This window comes from Malaclemys terrapin, chromosome 24 (assembly GCF_027887155.1).
Source record: "Malaclemys terrapin pileata isolate rMalTer1 chromosome 24, rMalTer1.hap1, whole genome shotgun sequence".
Taxonomy (NCBI): domain Eukaryota; kingdom Metazoa; phylum Chordata; order Testudines; family Emydidae; genus Malaclemys; species Malaclemys terrapin.
This window is the reverse complement of record NC_071528.1, coordinates 6215596-6231884: the sequence shown is the minus strand read 5'-3', so window position 1 is coordinate 6231884 and position 16289 is coordinate 6215596. Positions and strand designations below refer to the sequence as shown.

The following is a 16289-nucleotide window of genomic DNA, read 5'->3' as shown; positions in this document are numbered from 1 at the left end:
ATTATTTGCAGGCTCTATCGGAGGAGAAGGTGGCTTATGAACGCAGTACCAGCCGGAACATCTACCTGAATGTGGCAGTGAATACGTTAAAGAAGCTAAGAAGTCTAGTGCCCAATTCCCCGCCTTGTGTAAACAGTACGTACTGCACTGTGGATTTTCAGATCCAAAACCATGATGGGATTAGAGGCAGCAGAGTGAAACACATTGAAAAGACAGAGCCATTTCTCAGATGCATTAGGCTTGAAAGGCAAGCAACTCGAGTTAGCGTTATAGCCTTGCAAACTTTAATAGATCTCCTCAAGAGGAAAATCCTGCAATGCTTTGTTGGCTGTCTATACCTAAATGGAGATAATGCCACGAGGATGGGTTTTTTTTTTTAAGCACAAGTTCTTTAAAATGAAAAATCCTGCTAATGGAGTAACTTTCACATGGTGCCTTCAAAGTGAGAGACTCGTCCATCACCACAGAGATCTGTTACACGCATTAAGCTTCAAGAGAGAAAAGAAGAGGGTTAAGACATTTCATTATTGGCTCTCGAGAGGGTACATTAAACAATCAATTTGTGCTGTTCTTGTGAAAAAAATTTCTGATCTTAGCCCCCTCCCTTCACTCCCCCCCCCCATTACTTTCACAGCCATTAGTCAGCCAGGCTGAACTTTGGGAGGCTGTCCTTTTGGAGAGCTGCCAGTTAATGATTAGTAAAAAGCACCTGTGAACCATTATCTAATGTGTTGCACATATTCCCAGGCGGTGAGGTTCTTTTTTAAGAAGGGTGAAAGATTCAGGCCTTGTCTACACTACAGGGGAAATTCGATCTAAGCTACGCAATTTGAGTTACATGAATAGCGTAACTCAAATCAACGTAGCTTAGATCTACTTACCGCAGGGTCCACACTACGCAACATCTCCCGTTGACTCCCCCTACTCTTCTCGATCTGGTGGAGTACAGGAGTCGACGGGACAGCGATCTGTTATTGACTTAGCGGGTCTTCACTAGACCCGCTAAATCGACCACCGATGCATCGATCACCACTCGTGGATCCCCTGGTAAGTGTAGACAAGCCCTCGGTGTGGAAGTCTGGTCAGCAGGGACTTGGTGGTGGAGCTGCACGCTGTGGAGTGGCTTTGGCCCTCTTGGTGGGCCATGGCGATGTCGTTCGTCAGTAAAGGAGGTGGGGGGTGTCTTTGGCAGAAATACTGCAGAGATGAATTCTTCCTCTCCTCCCTGCTTGGGAGCTTTTCCAGGAAACAGCCTCGTTTTCCTAGCTACACAGCTGCTGTAGTGGGTTCTTTTCTCCGCATTGCCCACTCTTACTCGTGGCGTGTTTCCGCCAAATGGGAATGCTGTGCAGCAGAAGAGGTCATGGTTCCTATGGCTGAAATAAAGCCTGCAGCATGGCTGCAATGTCCCCTGCATGCAAACAGATTGTGCTATCCTATCGCATAGGATTGCATGGTATAGAGCAGCGAGCATGTGGCTACCAGGAGTATACTGTAGAATTGTACAGATATCCTGGCTGCCCCTGGGAAAACCACAGTAGGCTGACAGTGTTGGCAGCAGTTTTCCTGTGACAGATAGGAGTATTCCAATGAACAGGCCAGCCCTGAAAGCATCAAACACATTCCAGCTCCTGAAGTAGAAATTCCAAGAGAGTAAACTGAACCATCCTTTTTCCAGCTACCCAACCTGTCTGTACCCCAGCTTTCCTCTGTGTGTTGTGCCCCAAATCCCTGGAATAAAGACTCTACTGTCAAAAGGTGGCAGCTGCAGATTTGATCCTTTATTGTTCCTGTTTCTCTTCTCCCCTTTCACGGCAGAGACCAGTAACAGGAAGGTGGTGTCCCACGAAGCTGTGCTAGGAGGGAAACTCGCTGCTAAGACGAGCTTTACGCTAAACCAGTCAGGGAACTTGCGGGCGGAGGACTTGACAGGTAAGTCCCTTTTTCTCTAGTTCCATATCTTGCAAGTCAGCGGAGCGAGTATAACATAGCTGGAAAAGGGAAGGGCGGCATCTTGCTGATCCATGAAGCAATGTGACTTCATCGGGTCAAAGCTTTGCACGTTACCACTTACCGAACGGTGCAAAACCTATACTGGGTGCTGAAGTCTATATAAGAGCTGCAGGCTCGTTCACTCCAGTGGCATGTTTGGCATCCACCCCTAGCCCTTGAGGAAAAAGGAGTCCACCTCTGGCAGATGTGCACTCTAGCTGCCCTCCCTCTTCTGGGCCGTACCTTTGAGGTGAGTTCATTAATCCTGCCCATATGGTTTTGATGTAACATCAACAGGTGGTCAGAAAACTCGTTTGATGTGTTTGGATTTGCAGATGCCTTTTGGATGCTCCATATCACTGACTTGCCATTTCCAGCACTGGGGGTTGCTTTTGCCTTCCTGCCCCAGAAGGTGTGCTTTGCATGTGGTTATTTTGGGTCCATCACCGTAAGGGGAGATTGTCTGTATTAAGTGTTAATATGCCTCCATATGTTCTGTAGGGGATCTCTTTCAAATGGTTTACCAACATTGTACTAAAGGGTCCAATTGTATGCAAGGGATTGTGCCACTGGCATTATCGTTGTTGGGTCGAATCGGTTGTGCACATCTCAGTTGCCAAGAGATGTGCAGTAGACAGGCTGTTGGGGAGATCAGAGAAGAGCAACAAAACTACTAAGGGGCTGGAGGGATTGACATATGAGGAAAGCTTAAATGGATCTGTGTAGCTCAGGTAAGCAACAGAGTGTCCTCTTTGCCAAGAAGGCTAACGGCATATTGGGCTACTTTAGTAGGGGCATTGCCAGCAGATCAAGGGAAGTGATTATTCCCCTCTACTCGGCACTGGTGAGGCCACATCTGGAGTATTGTGTCAAGTTTTGGGCCCCCCACTCCAGAAAGGATGTGGACAAATTGGAGAGTCCAGTGGAGGGCAACAAAAATGATTAGGGGGCTGGGACACATGACTTATGAGGAGAGGCTGAGGGAACTGGGCTTGTTTAGTCTTCAGAAGAGAAGAGTGAAGGGGGAATTGATAGCAGCCTTCAACTACCTGAAGGGGGGATCCAAAGAGGATGGAGCTCGGCTGTTCTCAATGGTGGCAGATGACAGAACACGGAGCAATGGTCTCAAGTTGCAGTGGGGGAGGTCTAGGTTGGCTATTAGGAAAAGCTATTTCACTAGGAGGGTGGTGAAGCACTGGAATGGGTTCCCTAGGGAGGTGGTGGAATCTCCATCCTCAGACGTTTTTAAGGCCTGGATTGACGAAGCCCTGGCTGGAATGATTTAGTTGGGGATTGGTCCTGCTTTGAGCAGGGGGTTGGACTAGATGACCTCCTGAGGTCTCTTCCAACCCGAATCTTCTATGATTCTATGAACATCAAAAGGAAACACACCAGTCCTCAAGTATTTGAAGGGTGTAAACACAAAGTGTAGAGGGAGTTACTGAGTGTGGTGCAAGGCGTTATAACTAGGCATAATGGAACAAAATTAACAAAAAGAAAACCTAGGCTGAATATAAGGGAAAAAACTCCTGAGAGCAAGATCTTAGATGGCTGTGAGTAGTCTCCCAAGGGGTGGAAGGCATGTCGCTTGACACACTTAACCATGGTGAAAACGTTTTAAAGATTGAAATAATGTATCAAGCTCCCAGTGTACAATCTAGCCACTGAGACGTTCTGAAGTCTGACCCTTCAGAGGAATTCCATTTTGGAATGCCTTAACGGTTCTACGCCAAAATTTTGAGACATAGGTGCCTAAAATTAGTTGCTGAACAACTCTACAAATCAGGTCATATATGTATGTGCCCAGTGTTGCCTTGGAGTCTATTTCCCTGGACTTAGAATTGTTTAAATACTGAATAGAAGATGTAGAAGCAGGTTTGAGACAATGGGACTCTCTATGTGAGGTGTGATGAGTAGCACGGCTGCTGCGTAGAAAATGATTGGTATTCCTGCTGCTTCAGTGTTGTGACATCAGCATTTCCTTTGGTACCTAGGAGCTGCTTTGTACAGAAGACTGAAGGAATATCTCCTGACGGAAGAGCAGTTGAAGGAAAATGGCTACCCAATGCCACATCCAGAGAAAGCCGGCCGTGCTGTCGTTTTCACTGTGGAAGAGAAGAAAACGACGGACTGTAAGCTCCGCTGGCTATTGTGGTCAGCAAGGTTTTTTATCTAATGTACAGCCTGTATGCCCCATGCCGCCTGCAGCCACCCTTGAAGGTGCAGCCTGAGGACACTGCAGATCCCAGCATGTGGTCATTCGCTTTCATCAGGATAGAACTTCTTATGCTGGGACCCAGTGTCTCTGCAGGCTGTCCCTTCAGACTGAACATGAGGGTGGCTGCAAATAACTCCCTATCATTCTGGTGAACCAGAGGTTTCTAAGGCTTCCTGTCCTCGAGAGCTATTTTCACTATAGGGTGTGCGCCCTTTGGCCTCACCACAGCTTCATATGCCTTGTATGGTGGTTCTAGCTGCTGCCAGCGGCAAGAATCTTTTGGTATCCCTTCCTAGGCCCATTGACTCACATGTCCTCAGAGGAGATGGCCAGGATTGCAGTCACTTGTTCTCCACTGCGTCGTGGAGCACTACTGGGTTATAAACCTAAAAACATTTAAAAAAATTATTTGCTCCTCAGGGGTTAGCATATGTCAGTGTCTGATTTGACATCCAGCTTTGGCTGGTGTTTTGTCAATCCTGAGGGCAGCAAAGGTTCTGTGTTTTGGGGAACAAGTATCTAGACCTCAGCTTTAGGGTGGAGCACGTTTTAATTGAGTTTCCACTTGGCCTTCCTCTCGTCCCGTAGGTCCCCTGAGCTACCGGTCGCTACTTCACACTCCAGAAATAGTGAGCGTCTCTGGTTGGAATTCAAAATATCCCAGAACTTGCAGGCCATCCCTGAGGAAGGCAAATGACAAAATTGTTTCACCAAGAACGTTTCATGGAGCTGCCTAAGGGGTTTCCATGTGGGCATTGAAAACCAAGTTCATGTCCAAGGGAATTGAGGGAGACATACTCTAGGACTCAAACAGCTGTAGCTCCCATGAACTGCTATGGTGGTTTAATAAACAGCAGGAGGTGTCTGATTGGGTCCCCAGTAACACTGCAGCATGATTTAGAATAGCGCAGTTTTCAAATCTGACACTTGGGTGCCAATACACATCATTTTAAAGGCCCTTTAATAAGCAGTGGATCTGCTTTTCTGAAAAATGGTGTTCATTCAGAGGACTTCAACTTCTTCTTTTTAAACTAAGAGGAGACCAGAGTCCTAGAGATTGAGTAGAATGTCAGGCCAAAGTGAAAAATATAAATGCATTATCAGAATTTATAAGAGCAAAAATGGGACTTGAGGTGTCTTGTTCAGCGGAGTCAGTCATTTGGTTATGGAGGGATAGCTGGCTAAAGCGTGTTAAGTATTCATCCATTTAACACCTGGCATCCACTTTTGTACTGTGAATACTGTTGCATCCTGCATTGAAGTTTGTTGGCTTTAATGCTGTCAGGTACTGTATTTATTAAATGCTTTGTCTTCTGAGCTGACCAGTCACCTACCCTCACATAGTCCAGAGTTCATAGTACCTAGTGTGTGTCTGCAGCTTCTTGCAAGTGTATTGGGAGCTTTGATTTTGATGCTGTCAGTAACTTAAGCCATTGGAAACATACATCATTATGTTATTACAACCTTATTGAGTGAAAATATAAAGTAGATAAGTAGGACACGTAGGCTGTACAGACCTGTTAGCTAAAATGATACTGTGCTTTTGGGAAAATTGTTCAGACTAGAATGCAAGGAATTATTGTGTTGAGGTTAGAGGTCCTGCTATCAACTTTTTGGTTTTGGAATCTCCCTTGTAATCTTTTAATAGTGAACAATGCAGAAAGCACAACAGAAAATCACCCAGCACTCTGTTTTTGGGCATTCTTCCTTTCAGGTGATGCACAAAAGTGATTGTTTTATCACTTGTTGTCATTAACGATCCTATGGTACATTTTTGGAAAGAGCAGGGGTAGTAATATTCCAGGGATTTGGGACAAGTTCCAAATGGTGAAATTCATGTTGTGCTTATCCTAAATACCCTGTGAAGTTCTATTCTGGTGTTAGTTTGTGGTGTGCTGTTAGTGTCATGTTTCACCCCAGAGGGAGCTGCATTTCCTTATGCCTGCAAAAGTGTTACAGCATTTTTAGTAGGAAATGCAACAATGAAAACTGTGTTCCAGTTTCCATTCTAAACTTTTTCTCTCCTCCACCCCCTTTTTAGTTGTTTTTAACTTTTTCAAATTCCTCTTGAGCTGAAACTTACAATACTTAGTCTCAGCCCAAGATTACTTTTTTTTAATAAGTTTGACCCCCTTTTGACTGATGAGACCAGGGTGGGAGAAATACTAATTTTTCCTTGTATATTCTAATTGGAGACTTTGTGCTTTCAAATGCCTGTTACTTAGAAGATTCAAACAAGGCTTGTTTTACAGTTTGCAATAAGGGAAGAATGCAAGCTGAGTTTGAAGAAAATTGGTTCAATATTTATAAAGTTTTAGGAACTTCAGAATCATGATGGTCACATGTGCTGTTACTACCTTTCTCCATCTTTGTGCTATGCAGTTTCTAAAGTGGCTTGGAGTGTTTGGCACGCACTTTGGTTTTGAGTGCCCATAAATGCTTATGGCCATCTGAACACAGGCCACGGTACTAAAGCGACATTTTTCATGTTTACATTTTTTCTTTTTTGTGAAATCAGGGAAATTAAATGCCAAACCTAAACATTAATGCAGTGTTAAGGTTGAGAATTCCAGCAGGCAAGATTCAGGAAAATCGGTTAATGTTTCAGCTGCAAAGTTGGCTTAGCCATGGTGTGTGTGTGTGTGTGTATATATGTATGTACGTATATGTATATATATATATGTGTGTGTGTGTATATATGTGTGTGTGTGTGTGTATATATATATATATTAGTAGTTTCTAACCCTGTATTTCCATATTCAGGGTATTTCCTAAGTTATTGTGGTTGTATAGCTATCTCAAAATACACAGGCTGTGTGTGTACTAGGCCAGAACTGAGAGTGCAAAGCAATTAACAAACATTAAGCCTCATTAACATCTCTAAATTGGTACGTAAGCGGCACTATACCCATTTTATAAATGGGCAAACTGAGCTCTAGACTGAATTTCACAAGGTCACCTCCTGCGTCTTTAATGGGGCATATGAGTTCTAGCATCCTCATTCCCAGTCTTTCCTGCTCTAAACACTAGGAAAAGCTCTCTCCTGTTTCTTTTTGACATTGGAAATAGGAACAAGTTTAATTACTGATTGCCCTGTTTAAACTGGCTGAAATGTAGACGTTCCAGTGAGCAACTCCCCTTGTTTTAAAGCTTCATGCAGGGTTTGCTGCCGCTGTGGTACTGAATACATGGTCTCAGCATCTGGAAACTGCATTCGCAAAGAGGAGTGTCTCCATCACTGGGGAAGGCTACGCAAGCAGCGAGGTAAGGTCTCTGATGAAGGTGTCAGCAAAACATTAGCGGCACTTTGCCATTTAACATCTGATCTGTTATTAAACTTGAATCACTACAAAAGCCAATTTGTTTTTGTGCTTTGTCATTTTTTTGTTTTCTGTGGGTTTCACCAAAGTTGTGCGCTGTAGCTGCAAATTGTCAGTATGTAATTTTGCCACTTGGTGGCGCAACACATTACAAAAGAGTGGACTTGGCAAAACACAATGTTAGCAGGCGGTGGTGTGATCCATGAAATGTAATGTTGCAGCTGTAGCAAAGATTTACTTTAAAGAAATACTTCTTCTACTCTACTCAGCACTGATAGGGCCTCAGCTGGAGTACTGGGTCCAGTTCTGGGCACCACACTTTGGCAAAGATGTGGACAAATTGGAGGAAGTCCAGAGGAGAGCAAGAACAGTGATTAAAGGTCTAGAAATCATGATCTACGAGGAAAGATTGAAAAAATTGAGTTTGTGGGGGAACTTGATAACAGTCTTCAAGTATGTAACAGGTTGTTATAAAGAGGAGGGTGATAAATTGTTTTCCTTCGCCGCCGCCAGTGGGCTTAAATTGCAGCAAGGGAGATTTAGGTAAGACGTTAGGAAAAACTTTTAGGATAATGGCTTGTGGGCTTTCAAAATAGTCAGGCCAACTCTAAAAATGATTTTAATCTGTTTGGAGTCAGTGCAAAGGCATGTACTGTACTGGTGGGGGCAGAGCTGACTTGCTGGATCGACAAGCGGCTCATTATTGTGCGTGGGATTCTGCCTTTTAGCTAATTTCCTTTCTAGAAGGCAGGTGGGGGGCAGTGTAGAGCAGAAGGATGCACTAGCCGGGTCTCGAGATAGTTATATCTCTAGAATGAGTAACTGTTGGAAGGAGAACTGACGGGTGAAAACAAGACCTATTAAGAAATAATGCTGGTCCCCGATGGATTAATTGTATCTACTGAATCAGTCTTACTGTTATTACAGTAGCTTCCTGAGGCCCCAGTCGGGGTCCTTTGTTATAAGGCGCTATGTGAACAATACAGGGTAGTGGTCACTGCCCCAAAGAGCACAGTGTTTTCAGTTGAATTCTTTCCCAGAGAGAGGCCTTCCTAATTTGAATCTTTGCTGTAGCTTTCAAAATATCCCTTTGCACACAGAGCCTTTGTCATCCATGCCTGTTTGCTAACCAGATCCACAACAAAGCTGCAAAGCATACCTGGCGCTCTGGCCCCCTGCTGCTGAACTTGGTTCGGACTGGCTGGCGGGGGAACACTTGAACCCTCTAGGTTTGGGGACTTCACTCCTCAGTCTTTTCCTTTAACTGCGCTAGAAATTTTAGCAAGTGATCCTGAAAGCGTTGCGTCGCGTCTACACAGCCGCCGGGAGGCCTAATGCCCAGCTCAGGTAGACACGCACGCTCTAGTTCGGCTCCAGCTAGTGCCTAAAAATAGCAGCATGGCCACGGCAGCACCTCGGGGTAGACCTCCAAGCACGTGCCCAGGGAGTCATGTGGGATTGTACTCAGGTGGCTACCTCGAGCTGCCGCCCGTGCCACTGTGGCCACACCTTTCTTTTTGGGCACTAGCTCAAGCAGATCTAGCATGTGTCCGCCTCCCCAAATCGGGAGTTACACCTCCTGGCGGCTGTGTAGATGTACCCTTGAGCTAACAGGGGTCCTTGCTATCTCCGATGTCTGACTCTCATCTCTTGCCGTTTCAGTGCCGGGGGGCTGGGAAACACACTACAGCTGCTGTTCAGGAGCTGTGGGTTCACCAGGATGCCAGGTGGCCAAAGTAAGTTGTGCTTTTTTTCCTCTCCATGACCCTGATGATCTGTCGCTTACTGTCTTGTGTGCGCTTTCAAAAGACTCACTGGTTTCTTTGGGAAAAGCGAGGATATATTCAACATATTCAGTTATTAAAAGGTTGGAAATGTTCTTTAAAAAAGTTTCTGCCTGGAATTTGGCTGAATGATTCCAGGCAAACCATCATGCATGACACCCGCAAGGAGTTAAGATCTGGTCTGCCTTTAGGGGGCGTAAGAGCTATAGTAAAAAGGAGGCCGAGAAGGTTGGTGCACTCGAGCTACAAGTACAATCACTGCTATTACTGGTGCTTGGAAACAGCTACATGGCACAAAGCAGTCTCAGAACTAGTGTCTCTCTCTCACAGATTTTCCCTTGGCCTTCCCTTCCTCACACGCCTATAAAAGCCACTCTTGGTTTGGGGTGGGGAGTATGGGGTTTTCTTCCCTCTACAGGGCACTTTCATTACCCTGGCTTGTTCTGTCCTCCTCCATATCAGTGCTCAACGCTCCCCATCCCCTTCTGGGAAAGTACTGGATGGGAGAGTCCCTTTGAAACCCATAAATGCTGCTCAAATCTTGGGAGCGCAGCAACTGAAAGTGATTCTAGCACCTGAAATCCAAGTGGGTAAGAAACCAGCTCAGAAATCGAGCTCTGGTCTCTTGCTCCAGGGAGCGGAGTGTTGCTCCCAAATGCTTAGTTGGTAAAAGGTGCCTCTCTTTCTATGTGCAACTTATAACTGGAATCCTAGCCCTGACCTAGGACCAGTCTTGGGAACGAATGACTGTCTAAAGTGAGCGCCCCTGTCCCATCAGCTCTTCCCGTTGGGTTTGTTGATCTGCTTCTCAATCATTTGCTTCACTGGCTTCTCTGTACTTTCTTGTTGCTAGATATTTTCTTTCCAGACCAAGAAACATGATGTAGAACAAAGCAAGAGGGAACACAGAAGGAGCTTATCGAGTTTTATTGGGCCCCAAATTTAACTTCAAAGTGTCTGATATGCCCCATGTCTTAAAAATCTGTAGCAAGAGAGCTCATTTTCTCCCGCCCTGTTTTTGAGGCCCCTGGCTGGCCCAGCAGCAATGATGAAGTAATGACTGCAGAGGTCTGTACATCCTGTTAACCTGACTCTGGCGCTTGCAAAGGACAAACAAACAAAAGGCAACCATATTTGATGCCAGGTAGTACGAGGGCAGCTGTCAAACTCAAGGTTTTGCAAAACAGAAAAGGCTTCAGGGGTGTATACTGTACAGAATTATCCTGCCCTGGCCCTCAGGGCAGAGACTAGATTTACAAGGCTTTTGCTCTTTCTAATTTATTATTACTCACATAGTAGAAAAGAGACAATGTTTTTTAATCATCGGTTATATCTGACAGTGTTCTAAGGAAAAATACAATGGGGGGAAGTCATAGAATCAGAATATCAGGGTTGGAACGGACCTTAGCAGGTCATCTAGTCCAACCCCCTGCTCAAAGCAGGACCAACCCCAACTAAATCATCCAACTAAGTCAGAAGACCTTGACAAGAAGTTATAGAAACATGACTTCCCTGAAGGCTTCTGTACTGCTGTCTGAGGCCATCTTAAGCCATAAAATTCACAGCCTTTCAAGAAATATTCAATCTCCTCAGTAGCCTCTTATTCCATGAAGCTTGCTGCAGGGCTCTCTGGGGTTGAGGCATCCTTCTGCAACCGCCATCTCCTGGTTTCTATTGTACTGTTGCTACACAACAATCATCTCTTTTCTGTTTTCTATCAAAGTGGGTGAGTTTTCACAGCATCCCTTGACGGCAGAGCCAGTATCCGTGATCCCCCAGCAGGCGTGTGATGAGGGAAAGTAGAATGTGCATGTTTGGAAGGAGAGGGAAGAGAGCTCATCTCAGCAGCCCTGAAGGCAGGCATTGTAAACAACAAATAGCTGTAGCCAAGGCACTATGAATGGGATATTTGGCTGTTCTTCGCCCTAGCGAAATTTCTACATCTTTTCCTGCCAAACATACTTGAGATGCACAGGCCCTGAGCTGCATTGCAGTTAGCAAATCTAACAGCAGATGGCAGACTGTAGCTGCACAGATGACTTTAGCTTTCCTAGAAATGTGCATCTGGAACTGCTGTACTTCACAGTAACTGTTGAGGGCTGGTTCTCCTCACCATCTAAACACTGGAGGTAAGAGAGTAAACTCCCAAGTGACACAGTCAGACAGCCATTAGCTATCTGTGGTCCCAGCATATCTGTTAGGTTATTTTACTGACCTCAGTCATATTGCAGCCCTAGTTGAGGGAGGAAAAACCCACTTGATACCCAATGACCAGTCTTTGTAAGTATCTGCCTCCTCCCATTTCTTAGCAAAAGAAACCTGATATGTGTGCACAGATGCAGTGCTGGCAGGTCTGGCCATTGACTGCATGGAAATGGTTGACCTATTGTACACAGGAATAGTGTTGGCTTTGAAGAAACAGATACTGAGGAGAAATTTTGGCAACGCAGGGCTGCTGTACAGTCACTGATGCACAGCATAGTTCATTCCCATTCATGCAGTTTCCTGCACTGTGGGCATGTCTGATTTGCAGTAATCACTTGTTTATGCAAATATGCAACTCTCTCTGCCTTTATTGGGTACCTTTTAAACATCTGCTTTGATTAGCCTCCTGCCTTTGAATCTCTTCATCTATGCAGCCACCTTGACTTCTAACTCTCCGTACCCAGTCACCAAACCTAGTGCCAGATGTAATGTATTTCCTTATGGGACAAGGAGGAGCCGGAGACAAGTGAGGTGCGTTGGTGTATGGAGGAGATGAGGTATTCAGGCAGCTATGTTGGTTGTGGGCATGTAGCTGGAGAGTTGAGGGTGGTAGCCAGGCAGAGCTTAGTAAATTACAGAAGCCAACTGAGAATGGAAAGAACATAGATAAGACTTTCCAGGATGCAGTAGAACAGTCCCACCCCTGGTCTGACAGCCTCTGTGCTGTTGAAGAGGATAAAAGGAAAGGAGACCATCCAACTGGAGCAGAGGGAAACAATCCCATAGTTGGGATCATCCTTCCAGATGATGTCATGGTATCCTCTCGCACTGAGGGTACCTCTCCGGGGCAGGGAACTCCAGTTATTAGGAAGAGACAGGTAATAGTTATGGGGGGATTCAATCATAAATAGCTGGGTTTGCAATGACCAGGAGAGCCTCATGGTGACGTGCCTGCCTGGTGCAAAGGTTGCGGATCTCTCAAGACATCTAGATAGACTTTATGTGCAGTGCTGGGGAGGGGCTGGTGGTCATGGTACTTGTACGTACCAATGACATAGGGAAGGATAGAGGTCCTGGAGGCCAAATTTAGGCTGCTACATAAGAGATTGAAGTCCAGGACCTCCATGGTAGCATTTTCTGAAATGCTTCCAGTTCCATGCACAGGGTCACTTAGACAGGCAGAACTGCAGGGTCTCAATGCATGGATGAGACAATGGAGGAGGGGTTTAGATTTATTAGGAACTGGGGAAACTTTTGGGAAAGGGGGAGCCTATACAGGAAGGATGGGCTCCACCTAAACCAAAATGGAACCAGATTGCTGGCACTTAAAATTAAAAAGGTTTTAAACTGGGGGCTGGAGGAAAGCCGACAGGAGGAGCACATGGTTCAGACAGAGGCATCCTTTATGGGAGGATATATTAATGGAGATTCTCTGTCCTAGTAAGGAGGAGAGGATGGAAAATGATAAAATGGGTAGGATCTGATAAGAAACAGTCAAATAAAAGAGAGGCCCATTTAATTACATCATGTAATGGCAGACAGCTAAAAAGTGACAAGTTTTTAAAGTGCTTATATACAAATACTAGAAGTCTAGATAATATAGGTGAACTAGAGTGCCTCGTATTAAATGAGGATATTGATATAATAGGCATCACAGAAACTTGGTGGAATGAGGATAATCAGTGGGACACCGTAATACCAGGGTACAAAATATATCGGAAGGACAGAACAGGTCATGCTGGTGGGGGAGTGGCACTATATGTGAAAGAAAGCATAGAATCAAATGAAGTAAAAATCTTGAAGCTAAACTGTACCATAGAATCCCTATGGATAATAATTCCATGCTCTAATAATAAGAATATAGCAGTAGGGATATATTACCGACCACCTGACCAGGATGGTGATAGTGACTGTGAAATGCTCAGGGAGATTAGAGAGGCTATAAAAACTCCCCATATTGACTGGATACATGTCACCTCAGGACAGGATGCAGAGATAGTTTCTTGACACCTTAAATGACTGGTCTTGGAGCAGCTAGTCCTGGAACCCACACGAGGAGAGGCAATTCTTGATTTAGTCCCAAGTGCAGCACAGGATCTGGTCCAAGGGGTGAATATAGCTCGACGACTTGGTAATAGTGAACATAATATAATTAAAGTTAGCATCTCTGTGGCGGGGGAAAACTCCACAGCAGCCCAACACTGTAGTATTTAATTTCAGACTGGGACTACACAAAAATGAGGAAGTTAGTTAAATAGACATTAAAAGGTGCAGTGCCAAAAGTGAAATCCCTGCAAGCTGCATGGAAACTTTTTAAAGACGGCATAATAGAGGTTCAACTTAAATGTATCCCCCAATTTAAAAAACATAGTAAGAGACCCAAAAAAGTGCCATTGTGGCTAAGCAACAAAGTAAAAGAAGCAGTGAGAGACAAAAAGGCATCCTCTAAAAAGTGGAAGTTAAATCCTAGTGAGGAAAATAGAAAGGAGCATAGACTCTGGCAAATGAAGTGTAAAAATATAATTAGGAAGGCCAAAAAAGAATTTGAAGAACAGTTAGCAAAAGACTCAGAAAGTAGTAGCAAACATTTTTGTAAGTACATCAGAAGCAGGCAGGACTGCTAAACAACCAGTGGGGCCACTGGTCGATCGAGGTGCTAAAGGAGCACTCAAGGACGATAGGGCCATTGCAGAGAAACTAAATGAATTCTTTGCATCGGTCTTCACGGCTGAGGATGTGAGGGAGATTCCCAAACCTGGGCCATTCTTTTTAGGTGACAAATTAGAGGAACTGTCACAGATTGAGGTGTCATTAAAGGTGGTTTTGGAACAAATTGATAAACTAAACAGTAATGAGTCACCAGGACCAGATGGTATCACCCAAGAGTTCTGAAGGAACTCAGATGTGAAATTGCAGAACTACTAACTGTAGTTTGTAACCTATCATTTAAATCAGCTTCTGTTCCAAATGACTGAAGGATAGCTAATGTGACGCCAATTTTTAAAAAGGGCTCCAGAGGTGATTTCGGCAATTACAGGCCGGTAAGTCTGACTTCCGTACCGGGCAAACTGGTTGAAACTATAGTAAAGAACAAAATTGTCAGATGAACATGAATTGTTGGGGAAGAGTCAACATGGTTTTTGTAAAGGGAAATCATGCCTCACTAATTCTTTGAGGGGGTCAACAAGCATGTGGACAAGGGGGATCCAGTGGATATAGTGTACTTAGATTTTCAGAAAGCCTTTGATGAGGTTCTTCACCAAAGGCTCTTAAGCAAAGTAAGCTGTCATGGGATAAGAGGGAAGGTCTTCTCATGGATTGGTAACTGGTTAAAAGATAGGAAACAAAGGGTAGGAATAAATGGTCAGTTTTCAGAATGGAGAGAGGTAAATAATGGTGCCCTCCAGGGGTCTGTACTTGGACCAGTCCTATTCAACATATTCATAAATATGGAAAAAGGGTTAAAAAGTGAGGTGGCAAAATTTGCTTGCAGATGATACAAAACTACTCAAGATAGTTAAGTCCCAGGCAGACTGTGAAGAGCTACAAAAGAATCTCACAAAACTGGGTGACTGGGCAACAAAATGGCAGATGAAATTCAATGTTGATAAATGCAAAGTAATGCACATTGGAAACGATAATCCCAACTATTCGTATAAAATGATGGGGTCTAAATTAGTTGTTCCCACTCAAGAAAGAGATCTTGGAGTCATTGTGGGTAGTTCTCTGAAAACATCCACTCAATGTGCAGCGACAGTCAAAAAAGCTCTCAGAATGCTGGGAATCATTAAGAAAGGGATAGATAACAAGACAGAAAATATCATATTGCCTCTATATAAATCCATGGTACGCCCATATCTTGAATACTGCATGCAGATGTGGTCGCCCCATCTCAAAAAGATATATTGGAATTGGAAAAGGTTCAGAAAAGGGCAACAAAAATGATTAGGGGTATGGAACAGCTTCCGTATGAGGAGAGATTAATGAGGCTGGGACTTTTCATCTTGGAAAAGAGACGACTAAGGGGGGATATGACAGAGGTTTATAAAATCATGACTGGTGTGGAGAAAGTACCTAAGGAAGTGTTATTTACTCCTTCTCATAACACAAGAACTAGGGGTCACCAAATGAAATTAACAGGCAGCAGGTTCAAACAAAATGAAGTATTTTTTCACACAACGCACAGTCAACCTGTGGAACTCCTTGCCAGAGGATGTTGTGAAGGCCAAGACTATAACAGGGTTAAAAAAAGAACTAGATAAGTTCCTGGAGGATAGGTCCATCAATGACTATTAGCCAGGACGGGCAGGGATAGTGTCCCTAGCCTCTGTTTGCTAGAAGCTGGGAATGGGCGACAGGGGATGGATCACTTGGTGATTCCCTGTTCTGTTCATTCCCTCTGGGGCACCTGGCACTGGCCACTGTCGGAAGACAGGATACTGGGCTAGATGGACCTTTGGTCTGACCCTGGCTGTTCTTCAATATAATTTGAGGGAGGGTGTTTCCTGCTAACTCAGTAATAACTGGAGTACTTGTGGCACTTTAGAGACTAACAAATTTATTAGAGCATAAGCTTTCGATGCATCTGAAGAAGTGGGCTGTAGTCCACGAAAGCTTATGCTCTAATAAATTTGTTAGTCTCTAAGGTGCCACAAGTACTCCTGTTCTTTTTGCGGATACAAACTAACACGGCTGCTACTCTGAAATCAGTAATAACTGTATTCTGGGCTAAAACTTCTTGATCTTAGAGCTTTAGTTCAGAATAAGGTT

At 44.4% G+C, this 16289-nt stretch overlaps 1 protein-coding gene across 2 annotated transcripts in view; it reads left to right on the top strand.

The window, feature by feature from the left end:
* The window catches only part of REXO1 (RNA exonuclease 1 homolog), a 74191-nt gene that overhangs the window by 44120 nt on the left and 13782 nt on the right, over nucleotides 1–16289 (top strand). For both annotated transcript variants that reach the window (XM_054013535.1, XM_054013534.1), the window contains exons 7-11: nucleotides 12–135; nucleotides 1819–1932; nucleotides 3987–4124; nucleotides 7361–7474; nucleotides 9193–9266. In XM_054013535.1, the coding sequence (XP_053869510.1) occupies nucleotides 12–135; nucleotides 1819–1932; nucleotides 3987–4124; nucleotides 7361–7474; nucleotides 9193–9266 (564 nt within the window). The remainder of the gene's footprint in view (nucleotides 1–11; nucleotides 136–1818; nucleotides 1933–3986; nucleotides 4125–7360; nucleotides 7475–9192; nucleotides 9267–16289) is intronic.